Source organism: Hoplias malabaricus, chromosome 17, assembly GCF_029633855.1.
Source record: "Hoplias malabaricus isolate fHopMal1 chromosome 17, fHopMal1.hap1, whole genome shotgun sequence".
Taxonomy (NCBI): domain Eukaryota; kingdom Metazoa; phylum Chordata; class Actinopteri; order Characiformes; family Erythrinidae; genus Hoplias; species Hoplias malabaricus.
In genome coordinates, this window is record NC_089816.1 from 3120467 (window position 1) to 3143652 (window position 23186).

Consider the following 23186-nt stretch of genomic DNA (forward strand, 5'->3'; position numbering starts at 1 on the left):
CAGTGGCCTGGTGAGTGAGTGAAGTGTTTTCGAAATATAACAGATATTTCCCTCAGTGTAAAAGTTAGCTTACCGGTTAGCTTCCTTTTCTCTGAGGGAAAAAATCTACCACCACTGTAGTCCTTACATGTAGAGTACGGATACCAACACAGGACAAACGTAATCTCATTGTGAACCTCTCAAAACCACTGAATGTGGTAGCAACTGTCTCATTTGACTGTCACAAGCAAGGGAGGTGGCCGAAGTTAGGGGGCGCTAATAATCTTAGCAGTATTAGCACCTACTTAAACAAAAGTGATTTAATCTAAAACATATTTTCTTTAAAAGGCAAGCAAGTCTTTGACAATAATCTACACACATTTGACTCCTGAAAAATGTTGATTTGTGTGAGTAAAGTCCTTCTATTTATTTACATTTAGCTAAGATTTCCAATATTGTAATTAAAGTGGCTGGAACTAGCAGTATCGACGCTAGTGTGTCTAGTGTGATGTTAGAGTGAACAGTTAGTGGGTACAGTGTTTAAAAACTCCAGCAGGACTGCTGTATCTGAATCACTCTGAAACACACCACTACCACATCAGTGTCACTGCAGTACTCCACCAACCAAATATAACCTGCTTAATGGGGGTGAAAGGTGTCTAGCAAAGTATGCAAAGCAACAGATGGACTACAGTCTTTGTTTGTAGGACTACAAAGATATGCTATATGGTAAAGTGAGGTGAATACAAATGAATGAAAATTTTAGCTTGGTTTGTTTCTAAATGCATCACAATCCAAAGCCAATCAGAACCAATTATTTCAGATTCAGATCTGAAATATCTTAAATATCTTAAACGCACAGTAGGCCGCCTGTTTAGTGCTAAGCGATAAACAGATATGGAGAGCATAGAGAGCTTATTTGTAACAGTGCCAGTAATATGAAGCTACGGTTAGTTTTAAAATAAGCAGATTTAAAAATGTTTGAAATAGACGCATTAAAGTTGGCAGTATTCATTTACCAAAAAACCATTGAGCTATTCATGAACAATAACATAATGTGAGCAGCCTTAATTCCTGATAGTGGCATGTACATCAGACAAAAATCTCCAGTGGAAGTTGAACATGCAACAAGGAACACTGATCTGTGAGAACTGGGGCGCAGAGCCATATTCAGTCCCAAAAAAATAATCCCATGCAAACACAAAATGAGTAAAAAGCAAGATGGAAGAGAGACTTCCAAGTGTTGAAAAGAATAAAAAAATAAGAGGATGTTTCTCTACTCCTGCTCCATGGGTGGGTAATATATATATATAAAAAATAGCGAGACAGCTAAATGCATGAAAGTAAACGCAGACTGAAAGTGCAACTCGAGTTACAAATGATATTCTGTGGTGTTTTAAACGGTGAATAAAACCTTCATCCAAGTAGAAACAACAGTCATTTTTTTTCCTCAACCCTATCATTCCAGCCTTATAGAAGCAGAGCATCTACACATAAACAAATTGAGAGAACAGCAGTTCCCCACAGTCATGGATGATGCCTTTAAAAGATGCAGAGGACAAAGTGCATTGCAATACACTTGGGGTTGAAGCTTCTGAAGGCGATTCTAAAAGGGAGTGAGTTTTGCTGTGAGAATTGGACATGTTGCCTTTTTAAATCCTCTTAGCGGGACACACTCGAAGGTGATGAGCCGTTTGTAGCATGTATCACAACGACTGGAGGATTTGGAGAATATAAAACACACGGTTGGTTACATAACATTCAGAAGGAAGTACAGTAAGTGTATCATCATATACAGTGTAACCAGAGGTTTGTGGACACCTGCTCAGTTTTGTTATAAAAATTTCCACTTTTCTGGGAAGGCTGTATGCTGCATGTTGAAACATTTCTGTGAGATTTGGATTGCACAAATACATGTTAGTGAGCTCAGGTACTAATTTTGGGCGATTACTTTTGATCACTCTGACTTATTTCAAATATAGAGATGCTACAGAGAGAGAAACTACAGACTGACAAATAGATAGACAGAAACTACTGTCTAATTCCAGGATGTTTGGCAGGTATCCTGAGAGAAAGCATGAGGAAATGGTTTGACCATCTGTGTGCTGCTCCAGCAGATATGCAGCCATATATCTCTCAGCAAGTGTCAGAGAAACTAGGCCAAACCTATAACACTCCCCCTTCCCATTTACATCCGTCACTCTCATTTTCTCTCCTTTTTTTGCCTGCATCTGTCCGTGCTAGTCCCTCTCACTGTTACTATGTGTTGTGGCTTGACATTTATCAGATATTCTCAGATCCATGTTTTGCTTTTATTTCCAGAATCATTCCTGGGTCTGATCTTCACTGACAGGTCCTGTTTACATTAAACAAGCATGCAACTAATCAGAAAGAGTGATAAAACTGCATTTCCCAGTTGTTACAGGCCTTATTGATTATTTTAAAGCAGACAGAACAGTGACTATTTGTGCGTTAAATGATCATTAAAAAAATTCAACAAATTTTCTTAATGTGAAGCAGATAAAGATTGTAATTCAGTTACTTACACATTAACAGTTTTGAAAGGATTTGGCCAAGACCGTCATATTTCATTAATTATTACACAGTTGATAAAGCTCAATGCTCTAATGTACAAACTGGGTCACAGTTTATTCCTTGATTACATGTGGATTTAGTAATGAACACAGCATAAGGCATACACCTCCATATATTCCATACGTTTCATTATAAATTTGTAAACATAACTGGGTTACTGCAGTGTTTATTACTATTCCACTTATGCTTCATATACATATAAATACTGTGAATTACCAAAGGTTTTTAAAATGAGGAAATGTGACAACATCATAAGTTATAATGAGATGTTTCATTCAGATATACTCAAGCTTGAAACAAGTAAAGATATAAAAGCAGGCTTATTTTGTTACTGTGAAATTGGGCCACGTTACATAATATTTCTGATAAAACATTATATGAACTTTCTAAAAGCCTTTTACTTCCAATAAATGTGTTTATTATGCTTCTTGAATACTAAGACCTTATAAGGTTTAGCATAAGCCTGTATATTAGCATGTGTAGCACCTTGTAAAGCAGTAGTATATTAACTCACAGTCCATTATATGTATTCACAAGAAAATTTTAGTCCAGAGCCTTGTAACAGTGTTACAGTGCTTATTTGATTCATTTTGAATCCATCTTATTTTGTTGTTTGCAGGTATTTATAACTTCTATACAAATTTAGGCCAAGTATTATGAACAAACCACATTTCCATACAATTTAGGAAGCTTTGCAAAACATCTTAAAAAGAGCATCTCAGAGAAGCTGAGTCAGAAGTAAACATGAAGTAGGATTTTGTCATTCTGCCAAAGACGGTACGGGCAAAAAGAGTAACACTTCTCAACATAAAATAGCAAAATACATAAGGGTTACATTGTCTACAGCACAACATCATTAAAAGTTTCAGAAGATCTGGAGAAATCTCTGTATGCAAAGGACAAAACCCAAAAACAGACTCTGGATTAGAAACCACTGCATGGGTTCAGAAAATATTCCCAAAATAATTAAAACTCACAAATGCAAAGAAGAGACCATATATAAACAGGATTTAGAAATGCTGCCGCATTCTCTGGCTCCAAGCTCATTAAATGTGTCCTGGGGCCCAACAAATCAAAATTGTTTTGGAAATTATGGATGCCACATCCTCTGGGCTAAAGAGGAGAGGGACCAACCAGCTTGTTATAAGCACAGGATCCATGATGATATGGGAGTGTAGTAGTAAACCTGTCATGGGTGACTTTCATATCTGTGAAGGAACCATTGATGCTGAAAGATACATATTTAGATACATGTTTAGGGCAAAATACTGCCATCCATTTTTTTTGTTTGTTTTTGGAAGGCCTCCATTATTTCAGTAAGACAAGCCAACTCACATTCTACATGGATTACAGCATTATGGCTCCTTAGTAAAAGAGTCCAGGTATGAAACTAGTCCAGACCTGTCACCCATTGAAAACAACTGGTGTGTTATGAAATGAAAAATGAAGACCCTGAACGGTTGAGCAGCTGAAATCTCAGATTGTTAAGGGGCTAAAGTCACTCTTGTTAATTATGTTAACACTTAATGTTATCCTGCATTGAAAGGGAGAAGAAGAGGGTCTAGGGGGAGAGCAGTGGCTCACATCTATTGTTCCACTATGCATTCATGTATTCTTGAGGTTTGATTGTAATGGCAAATCCACATCAATGATTTTCAATGTAAAATACAGAATGCAGGAAAACAACATTAAGCACGGCTTGGAGTCAGATATTACTTCCAGGACTTTAGAGCTTGCTTGCCACAGGTTTATGACCCCAGAACACTATTCCATGGAACATGCCAAAGCAGTAAATCTCACATGGCATTATGCAGGGGAATGATATTTCTGAAATGCACAGAATCACAAGACACATCTGCAAAAGCAGTGTGTTTATTTCTGTCCTGGTCACATGATTTTATTAGAAAAAAAAAAGCTGGGAGCAAATTAGGTTACATCCTGTTTATATGCTTCATGTATGGAATTTGGAACATGATTTGAAGTGTTTCTGAGGTTTGAAAATATGAATCTAATTTGTGTTTAAACCTAAGTTTGGCTTTGGACTGGTGCATTCAGAAAATAAAACCCATTATGTTGCACATTTTAATAAGTTATTTTGAAGTGTTTTTCTAAGGTTTGAATAAATGAAAAAATTCTATTTGTTGATTATAAATGAAATATTAATTTGTTATTTCTTTGCATCAAATTTCTGCCACATGGTCATATTTTTAACAGGGCAGTTAGAGAGAAAGTTGACAGCAGAATGTTAAACAGGTTTCTTCAGGACAGACAGGGTAATCCCAGACGCTGCATTATAAGCTTCTGGCAAAAATATAGAAGCTGCAAGAAAATCAGAGGTGTGCTGTGCACGAAGCTGGAGCTGAAATTGTTGATGTCAGAGATTTTGGAGAATAATTGTGTATAAGGGGTGGTATATGGGGGGATTTAAAGTTATTGGGATCATTGGAACTTCTACCTTCATAGTCAGAGGTGTTTCCTCTGACGTCCACTTAAAAAAATTACAAGGCTATGAAATTTGCTTGATTAAAAATTGGGTGCATTTGTTGCACAGAAATACACAATTTTCGATATAGTCAGGTTTAAACATGTGGCAATAGTATGTGTCTGAAATTATACACATATGGAGCACTTTTCATTCATTCATTATCTGTAACCGCTTATCCAACCCAGGGTCACGGTGGGACCAGAGCCTACCCGGAATCATTGGGCGCAAGGCGGGAATACACCCTGGAGGGGGCGCCAGTCCTTCACAGGGCAACACACACACATTCACTCACACACTCACACCTACAGACACTTTTGAGTCACCAATTCACCTACCAACATGTGTTTTTGGACTGTGGGAGGAAACCGGAGCACCCGGAGGAAACCCACGCGGACACAGGGAGAACACACCAACTCCTCACAGACAGTCACCCATAGGAAACCCACGCGGACACGGGGAGAACACACCAACTCCTCACAGACAGTCACCCGAAGCAGGAATCGAACCCACAACCTCCAGGCCCTTGGAGCTGTGTGACTGCGACACTAACCTGCTGCACCACCGTGCCGCCCTTATACAGCACTTTTGCATATTCTAATTATTGTTTAGGGGGAGTTTGTAAGTGGGGCAACAGTCCAAGTGTCTGCCGTGGTCTTGCCCCTGCACATTTTTGAAAACACAGGACCAAGGCAATGAATATGTACAGGGAGGAGCAAACAAAAAACACCTGGGAAATAACACGGGGCAGGGCCAAAGACATGTGAGGGGTGTGGCAAAATGGCAGCAAATAGAAGAAGCATTTATTCATTGTCTGTAACTGCTTATACAGTTCAGGATCATGGAAGGTCCAGAACCTACCTAGAATCGTTGGGCACAAGGCTGGAAATCACACTTAATGGGGCACCAGTTTCTTTCAGTGCATCACATGCTCAAATATTCACTCACACCTATGGACACATTTGAACAGCTAATCCACCTACCCACATGTGTTTTGGCAACCGGAGGAAGCTTGGGCAGATACAGGAAGAACTCCTCACATGCAATTCCCCAAGGCAGGGATTGAACCCAAAACCCCATGACCCTGGAGTAGAGTGACAGCGACACTACCTGAGGCGCCACCATGTCATCCTTATGGAAAGAGGCAAGGCAGGTTTATTTATAGAGCACCATTCATACACAGGGGCAATTCAAAGTGCTTTACAGAGTCTAAAGAAACAATAAAAAAGAAAGTTAAATTAGGAGCAAGAATAAAAATAATAAAAGTAATTTAAAACAATTCAAATAATGCAATAAAAGAAAATACATAAACAGAGCACGGACATTTAGAAAAATAAAAACAAAATGCATGCAATGTCGAGCAACACTGAATTTCTTTTCAAACACAGCCCATAAACTGCACACGTTGGCATCAATTATGGGCAGATTGTTCCTTGGGAGAGCAGGTAAGGCACATTATGTTCTATGCAGATGTAATTTCTCCATCTCGTTCAAGAACAAGACTGAAGAGCTATGCACTTACAGTGAAGAACAGTGACACAGAGCCAATACAAACGCGCTACCGAGCTGAATATACACACAACATGTCATCTGTGCCCCTGTCCCAGAGCTGCAGTTTCCTGGTATATGTCAGCCTTCTATTTTTCCTTGTTGTTGTCTTTGGCAACAACATTATGGTCAAGCCTAGCGGGGTGTTCGGGTGTATTTTGAGCAAGAACATTGTAGAGATAAGAGGATTAGAAATACACTTTTCTTCTGGTCCCTTCCACATGTGTTGGACAGTAATGAGGTCTGTGATAATGCACATGCCTTAGCAAATGAAGGCTGTTTGATCCTCAGGGAGAGCAGCCAGCTTTGATAACAACAGCAGAGGCTCTGACCCACACACCGCATGGATATCGTATGACACGTCACAACATACTCCCAGCTGCCTGTTGAACACCAGCTCATCCAGGATTTCTTCTGAAAACAAGGGCATTAACAGGACGTTTGGCAGCCAATTGCTGGGGGGCAGCCAATACCATATGCTTGGTATTGAGCATGATGACCTTTAGCTAAGGTGCAGCTACTTGAGCTACTCCAGAGTTCCATTTAAAGAAGCATGCATGTAATACAGCATGCTTTTAAAATGGCTACTGCAGTCCAATACATGGGAGAGAGTTGTCTACTCCACCCCCATCCTCCCCAGATGCAAATCCTACACAGGTAGTTCAGTGTCCTGAACCTACACCAGTGAGCGTAAGACAAGTACAAGGACTTTGAAAATGCAAAGCAATGATGAGTCCTGCACTACAAATGTATGTGCTTGCAATTTTTAACAGAGTTCAATAGCAAAGCAGCGAAGTGCAGCGAAACGAGACAAGTCATTGGATGAATGCTGGGCTTTGTCCCGCCCATCGGACGCTCAGCATCTCTGGGGGTCTATGGGGCAGTGGGCGGGCCTCGGCTGGCACGGACGCTCAGCTTCTGCATGATGATTGGATGATCTGTCTGAGGCTGAATCCCTTTTTGATTGACAGCGAAATGAACGAATCAGCGATCCTTTGGTGTAAAGATCCGTGGGAGCACAGGCGGACACACTTCACATGGGCCAAGGCTGTTTAAGAAGCCTAGCTCTGCTGGCCACTGAGAGGACACAAGTCAAGTCCCTGGAAAAGACGCCTTGTTGGTACGACAGGGTCACAGATCATTTTCTTAAAAAGGAACGGAGGGTAGAATTTACGTATAAATAAACCAACACATTTTATGATGTAGGCCGAAATTGAACTTCCCCTCCTTGAAAGAAAGGTAGTAGAATCTGTTGTTATCTCTGTTCATTTTCTTGCTTCCATGGCTGCAGCATGCTGTTTGTCTGCTACTGCGTGGCATACCTGGCAACTCGGCGTGGAAATAGTACTGGGGATTGGGCAGTGGACAGGATCCCAAGTCGAATCGCAAAAGGAGTTCCACTCTAGAATAGACAGTTCTTAAAATAGAGCACACTTTTGTGATACCAGTGCTTAAACGTACCATGTTTCCTTAATCTCTGATGACAGTTCTGGCTCATTTTACATTTAGTACAGTAAATGTATTATGTATTGCTCCTTTAATATTATGTCTATCTTTGTACACTCATTTGAATGATTTTTGAATGAATGTGTCACTAACACTGAAATGCAAAACCCATTTCTAGAAAAGTTGTGACATTTGTAAATTGCGATATATGTTTTTTAAAATATCTTTTAATTCTCTTGAACATTTACAAAACCTCCACTTCAAAAATGTAATAATTGGTGCCCTCAATTCCCAAGTGGTATTACAGTGAAAGGAAAGATGGTGTAACCATTTTTTGAAGCCTAAATCTAAACTGAATGAAATTCACAAAGTACCATCAAGTTCAGTGAAACCGCAATTTTTTTCTTTGTGCTTTTATAATTAAATAAAACTAAGCCTATAACAAATCACAAATTTTTGGTTTTTATTGCATTTTACATTATCATTATTACATTTTATCCTCTACTGTAACAGACAGGTTCCGCTTTATCACGAGTGAGAGCACTTTGAGCGAATGTAATTAGAATAAAAGCTGATTGATTTTTCAGATGGACCTTTGTGTACCTCCTCAACGTACTCAAAATGGGACATGTGTTCCTACCAGGCTAAATATTCTGACATCTTATGCAGTTAAATTACAATTGAGCTTTGCTTTCTCCATGGCTGAATGTGTCAGATTTCTAATAATGCCATGGAAATAAAGGGCCAGCAGTCACACAACATGGATGGACATGTTTCTTCCAAAACGTAGGCAAGAATTATTTGCAACACAAAGAACATTTTTAGGAATTGATCCATGAAATAGTGCACAGTTGTTGTGAGTTAGACAGTGTCTTTAGTGTCTTAATACCCTCTGATATTATTCTGCAGAATGTTGAAAACACATTTTAGCAATCAATAGAATCAATGATTCTATTCTTTGCTTTTAGTTTTTTAAGACATCTACATGTTTGTAAACATTTCAGATGCCCAGTTGTGGTGGGGTTATTTCTAAAAGAGTGCTGTTTATCTAATGGGGATTAGTTTTGGTGGTCTGCTAGTTTCTGCATGGTTTTCCTGTTTGTGTCTTTTAATAACATTTAAACTCCCCCCAATCCTTGCTTTCTTTCACTTTTTTTCCTTTCTAAAAGATGAATGGGACTTCAGGGCAAAGTTAGAGTCTAGGTTTTGCTAAACAAAAATATTTGCTGCATTAAAGTGTTGAATTCTATATAAAATGTATATAAATAAATCTTCTACCTCCACTAGATCCAGTGTTTCTGGGACTGAGATAGCACAAGGTACACATACAACTGAATTCTTTCAAGTTTGTTTATATACATGGGCGGTAAAAACATAATTGTAAAGTTAATGTTTTAAAAGCTAAATTTTGGAAATGTCAAACTACAAAATTTAATCATGGAAAAAATATATTTATTGATATAATGTTGAAATGGTGCATATGTCTGCCTGTTGTTTTGCAGCTGTACAATGAGCCTTCAACTCTAGCTACAGAGCAGGCAGCTCATTGGCTACAGATCAGCTGTGATGTCATGACAGAATGTTATAAAAGCACTGACAAATGGTCTGAGAGCCACATTCAGTGGAGCTGTGCGTACACGGAGTGTGTATGTGCGTAAATGAGACAGAGTGCAAGAGGGGATTAGAGCAAGCAAGGGCTTGAGAGAGAGAGAGAGAGGCAGAGAGAGAGAGAACATGTAAAGAACAATCAAACAGGAACTAGTTAAACTCTCCAAAGCTAGAGATTTGTTTGTTACTTTGCATGGGAGGAAACCAAGAAGCAGAAGGTTTGTAGATTGTTTACTTTTTTAACACTTAGTGCTTATTTTCTTAGGCTCTGGTTTGAAAATATTTTGCTCAAAAATCTTTCTTTGTGTTTTCTTTCTTTATTCCTTTTCTTTTAAGATCATGGAAGTCTCAGAGAGTCCTTCACAGAACTCTTCTAACGCAACTAACTTTTCTGGTTACACTGAGCTCCAGATGGTTCTTCTTGGAAGTGCCATGTCTCTGCTGGTCTTGGCCATCGTCCTGGGCAACGTTCTGGTCATCACAGCTATTGCACGTTTCCAGAGGCTTCAGAATGTGACTAACTGCTTTATTATGTCGCTGGCTTGTGCTGATTTGGTCATGGGCCTTGTGGTGGTACCATTTGGTGCCATTCACATCATCCTCGGCACGTGGTACTTTGGAAGGTTCTGGTGTGAATTCTGGACGGCCACAGATGTGCTCTGTGTGACTGCGAGTATTGAGACGCTTTGTGTCATCGCCCTGGATCGATACCTGGCCATTACCTCTCCTTTTCGCTACCAGTCAATGCTGACCAAGTGCAAGGCTCGGGTCGTTGTCCTGCTGGTGTGGATCATTGGAGGACTCATCTCCTATTTGCCCATCCACCTGAAGTGGTGGATCTCAAACGATCCAAAGGCGATTCAGTGCATGAATGACACCAGTTGCTGCGAGTTCCAGCCCAACCAAACCTACACCATCATCTCCTCCATCATCTCCTTCTACATCCCACTGATCATCATGGTGTTCGTCTACAGTCGGGTTTTCCAGGAAGCCAGACAACAGCTGAAGAAAATCGTCAGGAGCGAGGGACGTTTCCACCAGAACGGATGTCAGCAGGAGATCAGCAACTCAGGAGGGGGCAGCGAGGTCCAGATCATCAAGAAACCCAAGTTCTGTCTGAAGGAACACAAGGCTCTAAAGACCCTGGGGATCATCATGGGCATCTTTACACTATGCTGGCTTCCTTTCTTTGTGTTAAATGTGGTGGTGAGCATCCACAAGTTGGAAAACATGGAAAACCCGTACAAAATTCTGAACTGGATTGGCTATGCCAACTCTGCTTTCAACCCACTCATCTATTGCAGGAGCCCAGAGTTTAGATACGCCTTTAAGGAGATCCTATGCCTGAAGAGGGCTCGGAACCCCAACCCTAAGACATTCAATGGATACAAATACAGCGGGCACAGCTGGCAGAGTGAGCGCCAGGGACGGAGCAAGTGCAGCTCTGATGACAGTGACCCAGCCGAGGGAGGCTGTGAGAAAGAGGGATGCATTTCTGCCGATAGAACGGACTCTAATGGAAACTGTAATAAAAAACTCACAAGTGTACCATGAGCCACCTCATCAGCCCAAACACATTCCACTGAGACTGATATGCCAAAGAGATGAGGCATTTAAAAAAACAAATACTACAAATCATCTTTCTGGTAAGTGCTCCCGAGTGAGGAAATGGAAACGCAGAGAGTACACTTTCATATTTAAGTTTTCACATGCATCTGTTTTGTGTCATCTACCTCACTTCTGTGCATATTTTCCACTACTTTATTTGTGTTTCTTTACATGCCCCATAGTTGTGCCACTCTAAAAAATGCTGAAACTGCTGTATTCTCTTTCAAAAAAAAGTGATACGCACATTTAAAAAAACACCAACACACATTGAGGAATAAAACTTAAACTTAATAAATTTAAATGACTGGTGATACATCTGCGTTCATGTGGTCAGAACATTTAAAGACAAAGGCAGGTGGTGTACTTTTATTTTTTAACTTGTTCCTGAATCATGTTTAAATAGATTTGATGTCACTGAGAGGCTTTCAGCTCGGGAACATGTTTTAATCTGTAGAGTATGTTGTAGAGTACCATTCCTACGGTACTATTTTTAATACAAAATGTCTTTACAATTTGTTCATAAATTCAGAGTCACCTTAAGCAATGTCCTCACCCGCAGCGTTGTAACGTACAACACAAGAACTGTTTGACACAAGACACCATACAGCTGCCAACACCCAGAGTGTCGCAACACAGTGAGGGACACTAATCTTCATACCAAATCTTTTTTCCACCTGACACAAGTGCATTCTGTCACTTTTTTTAAGTGTGAAAACTGTAAAGTTTATACTGTAGCACCTTGTTTGTGAAAGTTAGGGTTTTTTTAAGCTCTTAGAGCCATTGAGGACCATGTGATTGTTTGTCAGCCTTTTCTTATATTAAAAAAATATATATAAACCAACGCAGTGCATTAATTGGACAGTAACATACACAGTCTTTCTTATTTTGATTTCTCTTGTTTGTACGTCAGTGAACTGGACTTGAAACAGTAAGGGATAGGTGCAGAATGTCCTAAGGCATAGATGCAGAAATATATTTAATGATACCTATAACTGTTTTGTTTTTTTTATAGAAATCACATTTCAGTTGATACACAGACCCCTCCTCAATCTTTATGGCAATTACCAGTGATCTAAACTAACTGGACAAATGAACATTTACCTACTATTTAATACCAGATGTTGCAATTCCAATGAGTCTCCAACAGTCTTCAATAGACATCACTCCATAGACAGCACCAAACACTTGTGATGCTATGCCAGACCTGTTATATAACGGCTTGATTTGTTCCAGCTTGTTTTGGACATTAGTTTTGTGTTTAAAAAATGTAAATAAACACTAAGTCGATTTCATGTTGTAAGGACAGTTTCAGATATTACACTTTTGGCTCTAAAATAGACCATACAACATTGAACATTGTAAGATTAATCACTATCCAATGCATTTGTTTGCATCAGGTGCAGTTAAGTGAGTTGTTTTTGTTCATTTGCCGAATAATATCGTAAATCAATACAGGAGCATATCATTACTTTTTATTAGTCTAACATTTATGAATTTATTCATACTCACCTGCTGTATTTAAGGGACTTAAATACAAATTGAAAGGCATCAAGATTCATGTTGTTTGGACAGCGTTATGTGACACTATATGCTGTCTTTTTTTTTTTAAAGTTCTCAGATGAGTCCCCTGTCCACAAAACCTATAGATATAAGTTTAAATGTATGACCACATCATTTATTTCTTGGAGGCTGACTAATGGTTTGTGTCTTGTGGTAAACCCTTTTTTTTTCTTCTTTACAGCTGTCTTAACTACAAATGTGTCCATGTCCTTGATGTTATTTTTGATCGTTTTATTCTGGTAACACTTCACTGTGAGTGGCCGTTCACAATGTTACATGACACCTACTGTACATAAACCTTTAATGACAACTAACATAAACCTGCTTAAGAATCTTCAAAGCCTTCTTCCAGTCAAAGCGTCCGTTGTCATAACACTTTTAGACTGAAAGTGACTAAAGCAGTTTTATTATGAACATATGCTTGTAGATGTTTTTGTAGGTTTATGTCAGTCATCATGAAATGCTAACGTAGGTGTCATGTAGCCTTGTGAATTACCCTCCCATAAAGTGTTTATGTCTTTCTTTTTGAATCGAAACATTTGTGGTTTTCCTGAACGTTAGCTAAGCTCACAACTCAACCAAGAGTGGTTGATGAAATAATTATCCTACAGCACAGCTGGCTTAGAAATGCCCCAGTGGCCAATAGTATTTTAATATGTTTCCTCTAAAGTGAGGAATGTGGTATCAGTGGTAATTATTATTTGAAGATATATTCACAACGAATCTGACATTCTGCAGTTTAATCCCTTAGCCTTTGTTTCCATCCAGTGCGCAGGAGTGCACAACTGTGTCCAGATTCAAATGCACTGTAAGAATATTATGAGGTAAATCATGCTGTTCTTTGAGAGTTTTGAATCTAGTATTTCATCATTTGGGCTTGTTTCAAGCTTTAATTCATTGAACATTAAACTGATTTGAAACCAATTTTCTGTTAACGGATTAAGAAATGCTTACTATATAAATTCCATCCATCCATCCATTATCTGTAACCGCTTATCCAATTTAGGGTCGCGTGGGGTCCAGAGTCTACCTGGAATCATTGGGCGCAAGGCGGGAATACACCCCGGAGGGGCAACACAGACACACACACATTCACTCACACACTCACACCTACGGACACTTTCCAGTCGCCAATCCACTATATAAATTCACTTAAGCAAATGAAAACTAAATAGATTAAATACATTCCATCAACATTAGGTTCAAGATGGTTTCCCTTGTAGTGAAGAACTCCACAGTATCTACAAATCTTGGTTTATATTTTTATATACGTCTGCTTTTACTGCTCACATTCTCACTCTTTTTTTTTATCTCACGTTATTTTTCAATCTCTCTCTGTGGGCACAACTATGGACATTGCCAAATCTTGACAGTTTCCCCCAGGGAACTTTCTGAACCCAGTGGAGAAATGTCCAAGAAAACATATAAATTCCCAAAACTGTGTTTATCTAAGGAATGATGTAACCACCAAGATTTTTTGGGGGGGAATTAGGAGGTACTGACTTTCCTGACTGTAGGTGATGATGGGTTTAAATAATGCAGACAAAGCACTGAACAGACTGCAGAACTTCACTGCAGAACTTCACAGGACTTTAAGCTGAAAGGAGCAGTCAGTCAGTTTTACCACTAAAACTAAATTTATGAATGTAATCTAATATAGTTTTTACATGTTTTAAGTGCACTTTAAATTCTTTGTAGTCCCTTGAATTAACTAATTTATGTCCCACACTGGTGCAGCCCTGTTTTAAGATTTAAGTTTAGCGCATCTACCCAGACATATTCAGGCTATTAGGTGCCTGAACATTATCCGTTCCATATTGTGAAGACTGACTGAGTGCTCCTTTAATGTTATATATTTGATGGTAAATATGTGTATGGATAATTCCAGTGCAATCTGAAGTCTATTTGTGAGCTTTGAAAAATACATATGTCTGAGCTGTGGTGTTGAAACTGTGAACTTTGTTCTTTCTGTGTTGTATAGTTTGTTTGTGCTATTGTGTCTGTCGTACTGGTTTGTGTTGTTTAAAAATGTTGTCTTGCTCCCTGTATAATGAATGTTTATAGTCGCCAAACATGTTCGTGGGCTCCAATTCTGATAAACCCTTATCATTTAATAGTGTCCTTAGTTCTTCAAAATGTAATACATCAAAATGCAATTCTAACAGGATTTACTGTGTACAATATGCCTTTCCTCTGCAGACAGCACTGTAACGCAGAAAGAATGCATGTTTTTTTAATGCCAGCTTGCACTGCTCCCTTCTGGCAGCTCTCTGCACATGCTACACTGTATGGTCAAAACTTGTGGAAAATTGTGGACACCTGTTTATTCATTGTTTCTTCTGAATGAAAAGGAATTAATCAGGGGTTTGTTCTTAAGATTAGATGCTGGGACATTGCTGTAAGTGTTTGATGGCATGCAGCCATGGGAGCATTGGTTAGGTCAGGTACTGATGTGGATGAGTACTCCGTACACACCACTCCAGCTCGTCCCTGGACGGAGCTCCGTTACTTCAGACAATGCCGTTTATACTGTTTATGATTGGCATTGAGCATGGGGAAATTCTTTCTATGGAGAGTTTAAAAGCTGTGTGTTCATAATGTATGTCCGTATGCAGGGTTTACAAACTTTTCACCATATAGTATACACAGTAAATTCCCCCGTGTTAAATCAACACTATTAGTGTTACATTAACACTGTTAGTGTCATAAAAGTGTTGATTTAACACGGATGAATTTACTGTGTGCTCACATAAGTGTCCAATGTACATTATTAATGAAACCCATTAGTAAAATATAAAATATGTTTTTGAATATCAAGCACTCGAGCAAAAATATCCTGTTGACACGTGACCTAATGGGCTCATTTGGGCAGTCAGATTTCAAAAGAAATCATCAAAGCTGTAACTTTTTTTTTTTTTTTAAATACCTTTGACATATTTCAGATCTAATCCCATCTTTAAATGTAAATGTACATGTGTAAGTAATATGATGCAGATATACAGTTTATTATTATTATTTATTTATTTCTGTTATTTGGTTATAAAGCTGTGTTCATAACCACTGAGAACTTTTTTTTAAACTTAAAATGCAGAGAAAAGTGAAAAGTGGATGCTCCTAGTACTCAAGTTTAAGCTATGGGCTTCTAAATGGCTCATAAAAAGTGTTTACAATGTAGTTAACTAGCTGTTTGGTTAGTGCCTTTTTATTTGTAAAGTAGAAGAGTAGATAGTGGTAATTCAGAGATAGCACTGTGCACAAATACACACATATTTCTGGAACATTTTAATTGGAATGTTTTTCAGTAAACTGTAAATGTTTACTCCCTAAAATGTTTGCAAATCCCATAAAATAAAAACATGAAATGGAATGGCACATGGAATGGCACCCTGTCTGCGGTGTGTTTCTGCCTTGAGTCCTGTGATTCCAGGTAGGCTCCAGACCCAGTGCCAGGATGAAGCAGTTAGATTATATGAAGTAAATTAAGTGAAAAAACAAGCAAATTTGCACACTGTAAAATGAGATGACAGGACCAATAGAAGTGGTCTACAATTACTTGAAAGTTAATGCAGAAATTATTTATTGCATTACAATTTAAAACAGTTTTGTGAATTTTTTATTTTGGAGACACAAGGATTTGTTACAACAGTAAAAATGAACTTGTACCTTGTTTTGTGGGCACTGCCACTTTATTGTGAGGTAAATCTGACTTTCCTGACTTTTCTTTGGAAGCTGGCAATGACAACTCTCACTTGGCTTAGACACAGCTTTACTAACACTACATGCTGAAATACCATGGGAGTTAAATGATGTAAACAATCTGCTAATCTAGAGCTTCATTCTACCCATCTGTAGGCTTCCCTGTCAGAAGAATGTAAAAAAAACTGCATGCATTAATATAAATACAGACAACAAACCATTCCAAATCTGCTTAATCCATGGCATGTGTACAGTGTTGAAGAATGTACCAGTTTAATGTTTACTTTTTGCCCTTCTTCAAGCTACTATCGCACAAGAGTTATCACTGTTTTGTAAAATGTCTGTTGTCTAGTGATATTTATGATGTAAAAAAAATGTTATGGCTTTTGTATTCAACAATAAATAATATATTTAATGCAGTTCATGAGGCAACAACCTTTCTTTTGTCTAAAGTTCTTGGGACAGTGTGAAATAGGTTTAGTAAAGACAAGTACTGTGAAATGTTTTGCAGTGGAACACACATGAAACTTCATATCAACATACGACTAGCACACCCTGTACTTTTTATACATTTTATATGAGGATGTTTTTGCTGTACTGACTCTAAATTCAGGAGAGCGCTAACTGCATGAAAGTAAACAGACCAGGCATGCTACAAAATTAAAAAACACTAAGTAAATGAGTAATTTTAAAAAAGTAAATCTTACAGTCAAAAGTAAATAAAAAAGTAAATCTTACAGTCAATTTTAACTTCAGCCACGTACAAACAACTGTCATTTTATTCCCTCAAACATACCGTATCACCTTTAAAAGCATGGAGCTTCTGAACGCAAACAAATGAGAACAGTGTTTCTCCACAATCACTGATGTTGCCTTTAATCATCACTTGTTTTCTCTCTTTCGGTTTAAATAGCTACTTTGTCCAAATAATGGTGAACGTTGTTTAAAATAAGATTACTTAGTCATATACAAAAAGTGGACGAGCCTCATCAGAATGGGTTTAATACTGTCACAATACAGCTACACAGACCAGACCATTAGGAACAGCATTTCCTTTGTTTTGCTTTATATTTACTGCTGAGGATATGTGCATGTGTGCATTTCTAGCAGGGACCAATAACGTATAGCACACTTACATGAACAGGGGAAGCACAAAACCCATAGTGGAGATGCCAAATAGTGATCCAGACACTCATGGACATTATTCCGACTTGCTGGTGCCTGTAGTAAGCTAGGTCTCATGGGTAATAAGGTTCTCGTCATACACAAATATGATCAGCCCAAAACAACATAGCTATGTTACTTATAAACAGGTAAATATGGCCTTCATTATGTCACAGCCTCAATGTCTTAAAGAAACACTTCTAAAAACAAGTGTATGTATATATAGGATTGTTTCTGAGAACGGTCTAGGCTGCCCATGACTGTTTATCATGGACCTGAAGTATTTGAAGTGTTATTTTTCCTCTTGGGATGTATTTCATTCCCGTATGAAAACCCCCACCTCTCAACGGGGAGTCGTTTGCTGCCAATGAGTGTTTGCTTCAAAATGTGGAGGAAAATCTGTCAGATTTATAAGACTACATTCGTTCTTTATGCATTAACCATTCAAGTAACTCCCCCCAGACAAATCGGACCGTATACTGCTCTTTAACGGAGCAGAAGCTATTTCAGTCTGGGAAAGGAAGCCCAAAGCATGTGATCTGAATAGGCTTGATATTATAATTTTCCATTCCCAGCTGAAACATTCTCCTTTTCTTGGATTCCATCAGGTCTCATTCTCATTCTCTTCACTCATCAGATTTGGCTTCTACAGGTTGAATTCAGCACATCAGGAGATGCATGAATGTTAGCAGTCCTGGTACAAGCTCATAATGAAAAGGCAAGGACTGATTTTAGTGAAAGCATTGTCTGATTATCAAAGGAAAGAAGCTGTGTGATTTCTATGAGAATATACACAGTAATTTCACCAGTGTTAAATCAACACTGAGAGTGTTAAAATATTACACTAACAGTGTTAATATAACACTAATAATGTTGATTTAACACTGATGAATTTACTGTGTATGCGGAGAACATTTGTAAGAGGTGAATTCAGCACCTATCAGAGATACTGACATTCAGCTGGGTGCACATAGCTTGTATAGGCTCACAGACAAGCATGAAATAAAATATGATGCTGTGGAAGAGCTGTACACAAAGCTAAGTTTACCATGCTCAGTAGCAAGCATGAGCTATAGGGGATAAATCCTCATAGCCGTTTTCTCTGGAGTTATAGATCTCAACCTTCAAGATGCACTGGAGTGGAGTTTGTGATCCAGAACTAATCAGTCCCTCATTATGTTCTCATTATCAAACGTCATCAGTTGCTCAAAGCAACATTTCAACATCTAGAGTGAATCCTTCATAGATGATTAGCCGTTTCTAAGGTGGGGAAACATTTCCTATAAATGTTCTTCTTTTACTGATTCACAAGCGTTTGTGATTGCAGATTTTGCACATATTTAAGATAATACAAACTAATTATCAAATTTAAAGATATGTTTGTTGTTAAGCCCAGTAAAGGGTACATAAAATAAGTATGGTGTAATCAGATCCATTAATAAAATCGATACATGTTCACTTTAACTTGCTTCATTTATTAGAGCAACATTTCACGGCCACTGACTGGTGCAGTTTATAATTATTCATCTGTTTGCTTGATCAAACAATAAAAACACCTTTAATCTTTGATGGATATTAAATAAAAGATGGACCTATTTCAAACACAACAGCCAGTCTTTATTTTTTTAAATGCAAAAAATAAAAGGGTCGTAACAAGTTTATAGCAGATTCACATGTATTTACCCACTAAATAATAACCATAAGCCACCTCCATATCCTGAATGTTCTTTACGCTAAACAATAAGACCCTTAGCTTTAGCTAAAATGGCTGTCAACACAAAAAAACCATGACATGTTTAACTGCAGATTAAGGGACATGAAATCCTAAAGACAAACAGAAAACATGACCGCCAAACAAGTAAATTAAATAAATAAAATTAAATTAAATAAATAAAAAATGTATTCCATTGACTTCAAAGTAAAACTTTTGGAAGGAAGTGTGGGTTGAAACATGGGGGAATGTTGACTTTCTTTTTCTAAATAAATTGATTTGTTTGTAAATTTACAAGATTGACATAATCTCACGGGTTGTTTGGGACACTACAAGCATGAAATAAATAGGATATTTTGAAGCATCTACCATAAGGTCACCATGCCCAGTGCCAAGCATGAACTGGAGACATATAAATCTCCTTTTATTTGTCTCTGATTCCTCTGGAAAGATGGAGTACATTCCAACACTTTTGGGATGAGTTGGAGTTATGTTTTTGATCCAGAACTCGTCATCCAACATCAAAGCTTGTTTATGTGACAAAAAGCCATTGCATCCTTAGAGAACCATTCCAGCACCGTCTTCTAAGATGTCCTAGGAGAATGGAAATCTTATTATTCATGGTTCCTGGTTGTATAGTTCATAAAGAAACAATGGATTGTATAATGCATGTTTTTCTCACCACCAAAAAAGACAAAAAGAAAATGTAGCCACTTCAGAACCCACTTAATATTTCTGCTCAGGGGTCTATAATTTGATGATCCCATCTAGAAAAATGAATAAAAGCCAGACAAGGCCTAGAGTCAATTTACAGAGTGCAACTAAGAGCGGTTATAGTCAAATAACACAAACCTCTAACTGAAGTAAGTGTGTGTGTGAGTGTGAGTGAGTGAGCCATTAACCTGTGCTCTCTGGCCAGCTGTTAAGTAAATACAGTTCAGCCCGGAGGACTTCAGATGGAGAGAGAACAGCCTTCTGTTACTGCCCCAACCATAATGACTATCATTAAATATAACGCCCTCAGGAGCTGCTTATCCCCCACTTACCGCTGAATAAAAGTCCTACTGTTAACTAGTGCCCAGGGAGTAATGTGAGTTTATGCACAGGGAGCTTATTATGGCATCCTTATTAGCTCTGTTTAATGAGTAATTTCTGCTGTTATTTATATACACTGGTTTTATGATTAACCCAGTTACTGCAATATTCTGTCAATGCTCCAAACAGCAGGTTTTTCCACGTTTAAAAATCCCAGCAACCTTCTTCACCTCACATGAGACTTCAGCAGTGGCTTGCAATGAAATTACTAAACCTTTTCCTCTATGGCTTTACACTTCCATCAGCGTAATACACATAAGGTTAATGTGTTCTGTTGATTTCCAATAACTCATGTCAAACCCTGAGTACTATGCTTCTGTCCTTCACACCTTTTTTATTTTTATTTCATTTATTTATTTTTATTTATTTATTTATTTATTTATTTATTTATTTATTTATTTATTTAACTTTACCTGCCTTTTTTTAAATGAATATTATTTGCTGAAAACTTAATTTAGGGCAGCAATTTTGCACTACAGGTAGTTCTGCAGCTATGAAGCTCCAGAATATTGGGTTAAACAGGGTCAGAATGCCTTAACTGTCTGTGAAGAATTTGTTGTGTTCTGCCCATGCCTGCATGGCTTCAATTTCCTCACACAATTGTCCACAGTTTTGTGTGTGTGTGTGTGTGTGTGTGTGTGTGTGAGAGAGAGAGAGAGAGAGAGAGAGAGAGAGAGAGAGAGAAACTGTGAGTGTGTGATTCCGTGCAATAGGCCTGGGCCATGTTTGGGGTTGTGTCTTTTTCCTGTCGTTTTTAATGTATTTTTATAATATTTTAGTGTCATTTTACACTTACATTTGAAGATTGTAAAAGTGTACGTCCAACGGTTTGTGAACATCTCATAATTAGTGGATTCATCTGCTTCCATACACCCACATTATGGACACAGATGGCACAGATTCAGTTGGCATCTCAGATCACAGTGCCCAAAGCCATTATATAATATTCATTGATTCATTGTCTGTAAGCGCTTATCCAGTTCACGGTGGGTGCAGAATCTACCTGGAATCACTGGGTGCAAGGTGGGAACACTGGAGGTGGCGCCAGTGCCTTACAGAGTGACACACACACACCTACGGACACTTTTGAGTTGCCAATCCACCTTCTAACATGTGTTTTTAGACAGTGGGGGGAAACGGGATAACCTGGAGGAAACCCACAGGCAGAACACACCAAACTCCTCACAGACAGTCACCCGGAGCGGGACTTGAACCCACAACCTCCAGGTCCCTGGAGCTGTGTGACTGCAACACTACCTACTGCACCACCATCCTGCCCAATGTAGACTATATATATATATATAGGGGAATAAAGCCCCACAGCACTGGGCTGTGGATCAGTGGATACATGGCGCCTCATTCTAGTATCTTTGGGATGAGTTGGAGTCGAGTTTTCAAAACTAATCGTTTTACATCTGTACCTGATCTCACTAATGGCTTTGTAGCTCAATGCCATCAAATCCTCACGAAATTGTACTCTTAGCAAGAGCTGAAGCTGTTACTGCAGCAAACGGAGACAGAGGGCAAATTGATACATTTTATTTCAGAGGAAGTGTTGGAGGGGCAGGTGTACACATAATAACACATAATACGTTGTGCCCTGCTCTCCATACCTCTCATGTTTCAGTCTTGAAATATATTGTACAATGTAACGATACAACAATAAAACTTCTAACTCTAGCTTCCTGACTCTCTGGGTGATGGGCATTTGCTATGGTTGGTTTGTTGGCCCACAGGTAAAGGAGAACAAGAGTGATAACTGTCTACCCCCTGGGAACAGTGTGATGACACACTGCAAGGCACCACTCAGTCTGCAGTACTGGACTCTGAGGGACTGCAGGCCACCAGCAGTTAAAATCTTTCCCCTGCCCCAGGGTTAAATCAGCAAAGACTCAGGGGTTGGCTTTACACTGGGTCTGAGAGTCCAAGAAAAATACTCTGCAAAATTCAGCTCAAACAAGAAGCATGTATCCACAGACTGTGTTCTTTTCCCACTTTGGGTACAAGCACCTTACATTTTATGTGTAGTGCAGTGTTTACCATGTCAGAGTCTTGTTTCTGGACATATTCCACATAGAAGGATTTCTCAGTTAAAGTTACACTAAGTAGATTTATTGCCTTAAATGTACAGCTTCTAAATCATTGTGATTTTTCACTGACATGTAGTAAAGATGTAGTAATTGTTGCTACTCTAGGCGTAGCACTGCAGAAACTGCACATTGTAATTTTTAGAGGAGGGTAGGATATCACCCCACCTCACTACACCACCCTTTTGATTTCATGACAGTGCTGTAAAAGTCAGTCACATTCTACAACTGTAGGGGGAGCCCAGGAGCAAAAATACAAAATCTTATAAAGTTTATCTTTAGCTTAAAGGTGATGTTCACAATTTTAATAAAAAAGCACCTTTTACAAAACTCTGAATGCGTTTCCTCACAGTTTTTCTAGTTCTACAGTTTGTTGCATGCAAAAAAAAATCAGTCTGATGTATTTCGAATCACTAGTGTCAGTAAATGGGTAAAAAAATCATCTTGGTTCAGTAGATGAGGCTTTCTCTCTCTGCTCGTGGCTGTCGAAGTTGTTGAAATGTTGTCACCAAATTTTGAAAAGCATGAACTGAGATGAATGTTGGTGGATTGGTGACTCAAAAAGTGTCCGTAGCTGTGAGTGAATATGTGTGTGTGTGTATCCCTG

At 38.6% G+C, this 23186-nt stretch overlaps 1 protein-coding gene across 1 annotated transcript; it reads left to right on the forward strand.

Annotated features, from left to right (window-relative positions):
• Positions 1–9724: 9724 nt before the first annotated feature.
• Positions 9725–11212, forward strand: adrb2a (adrenoceptor beta 2, surface a). Its single transcript, XM_066649791.1, has 2 exons — positions 9725–9876; positions 9995–11212. The coding sequence occupies exon 2, from the start codon at positions 9998–10000 to the stop codon at positions 11210–11212; it is 1215 nt and encodes a 404-aa protein (XP_066505888.1). The 5' UTR covers positions 9725–9876; positions 9995–9997.
• The last annotated feature ends 11974 nt before the right edge of the window (positions 11213–23186 follow it).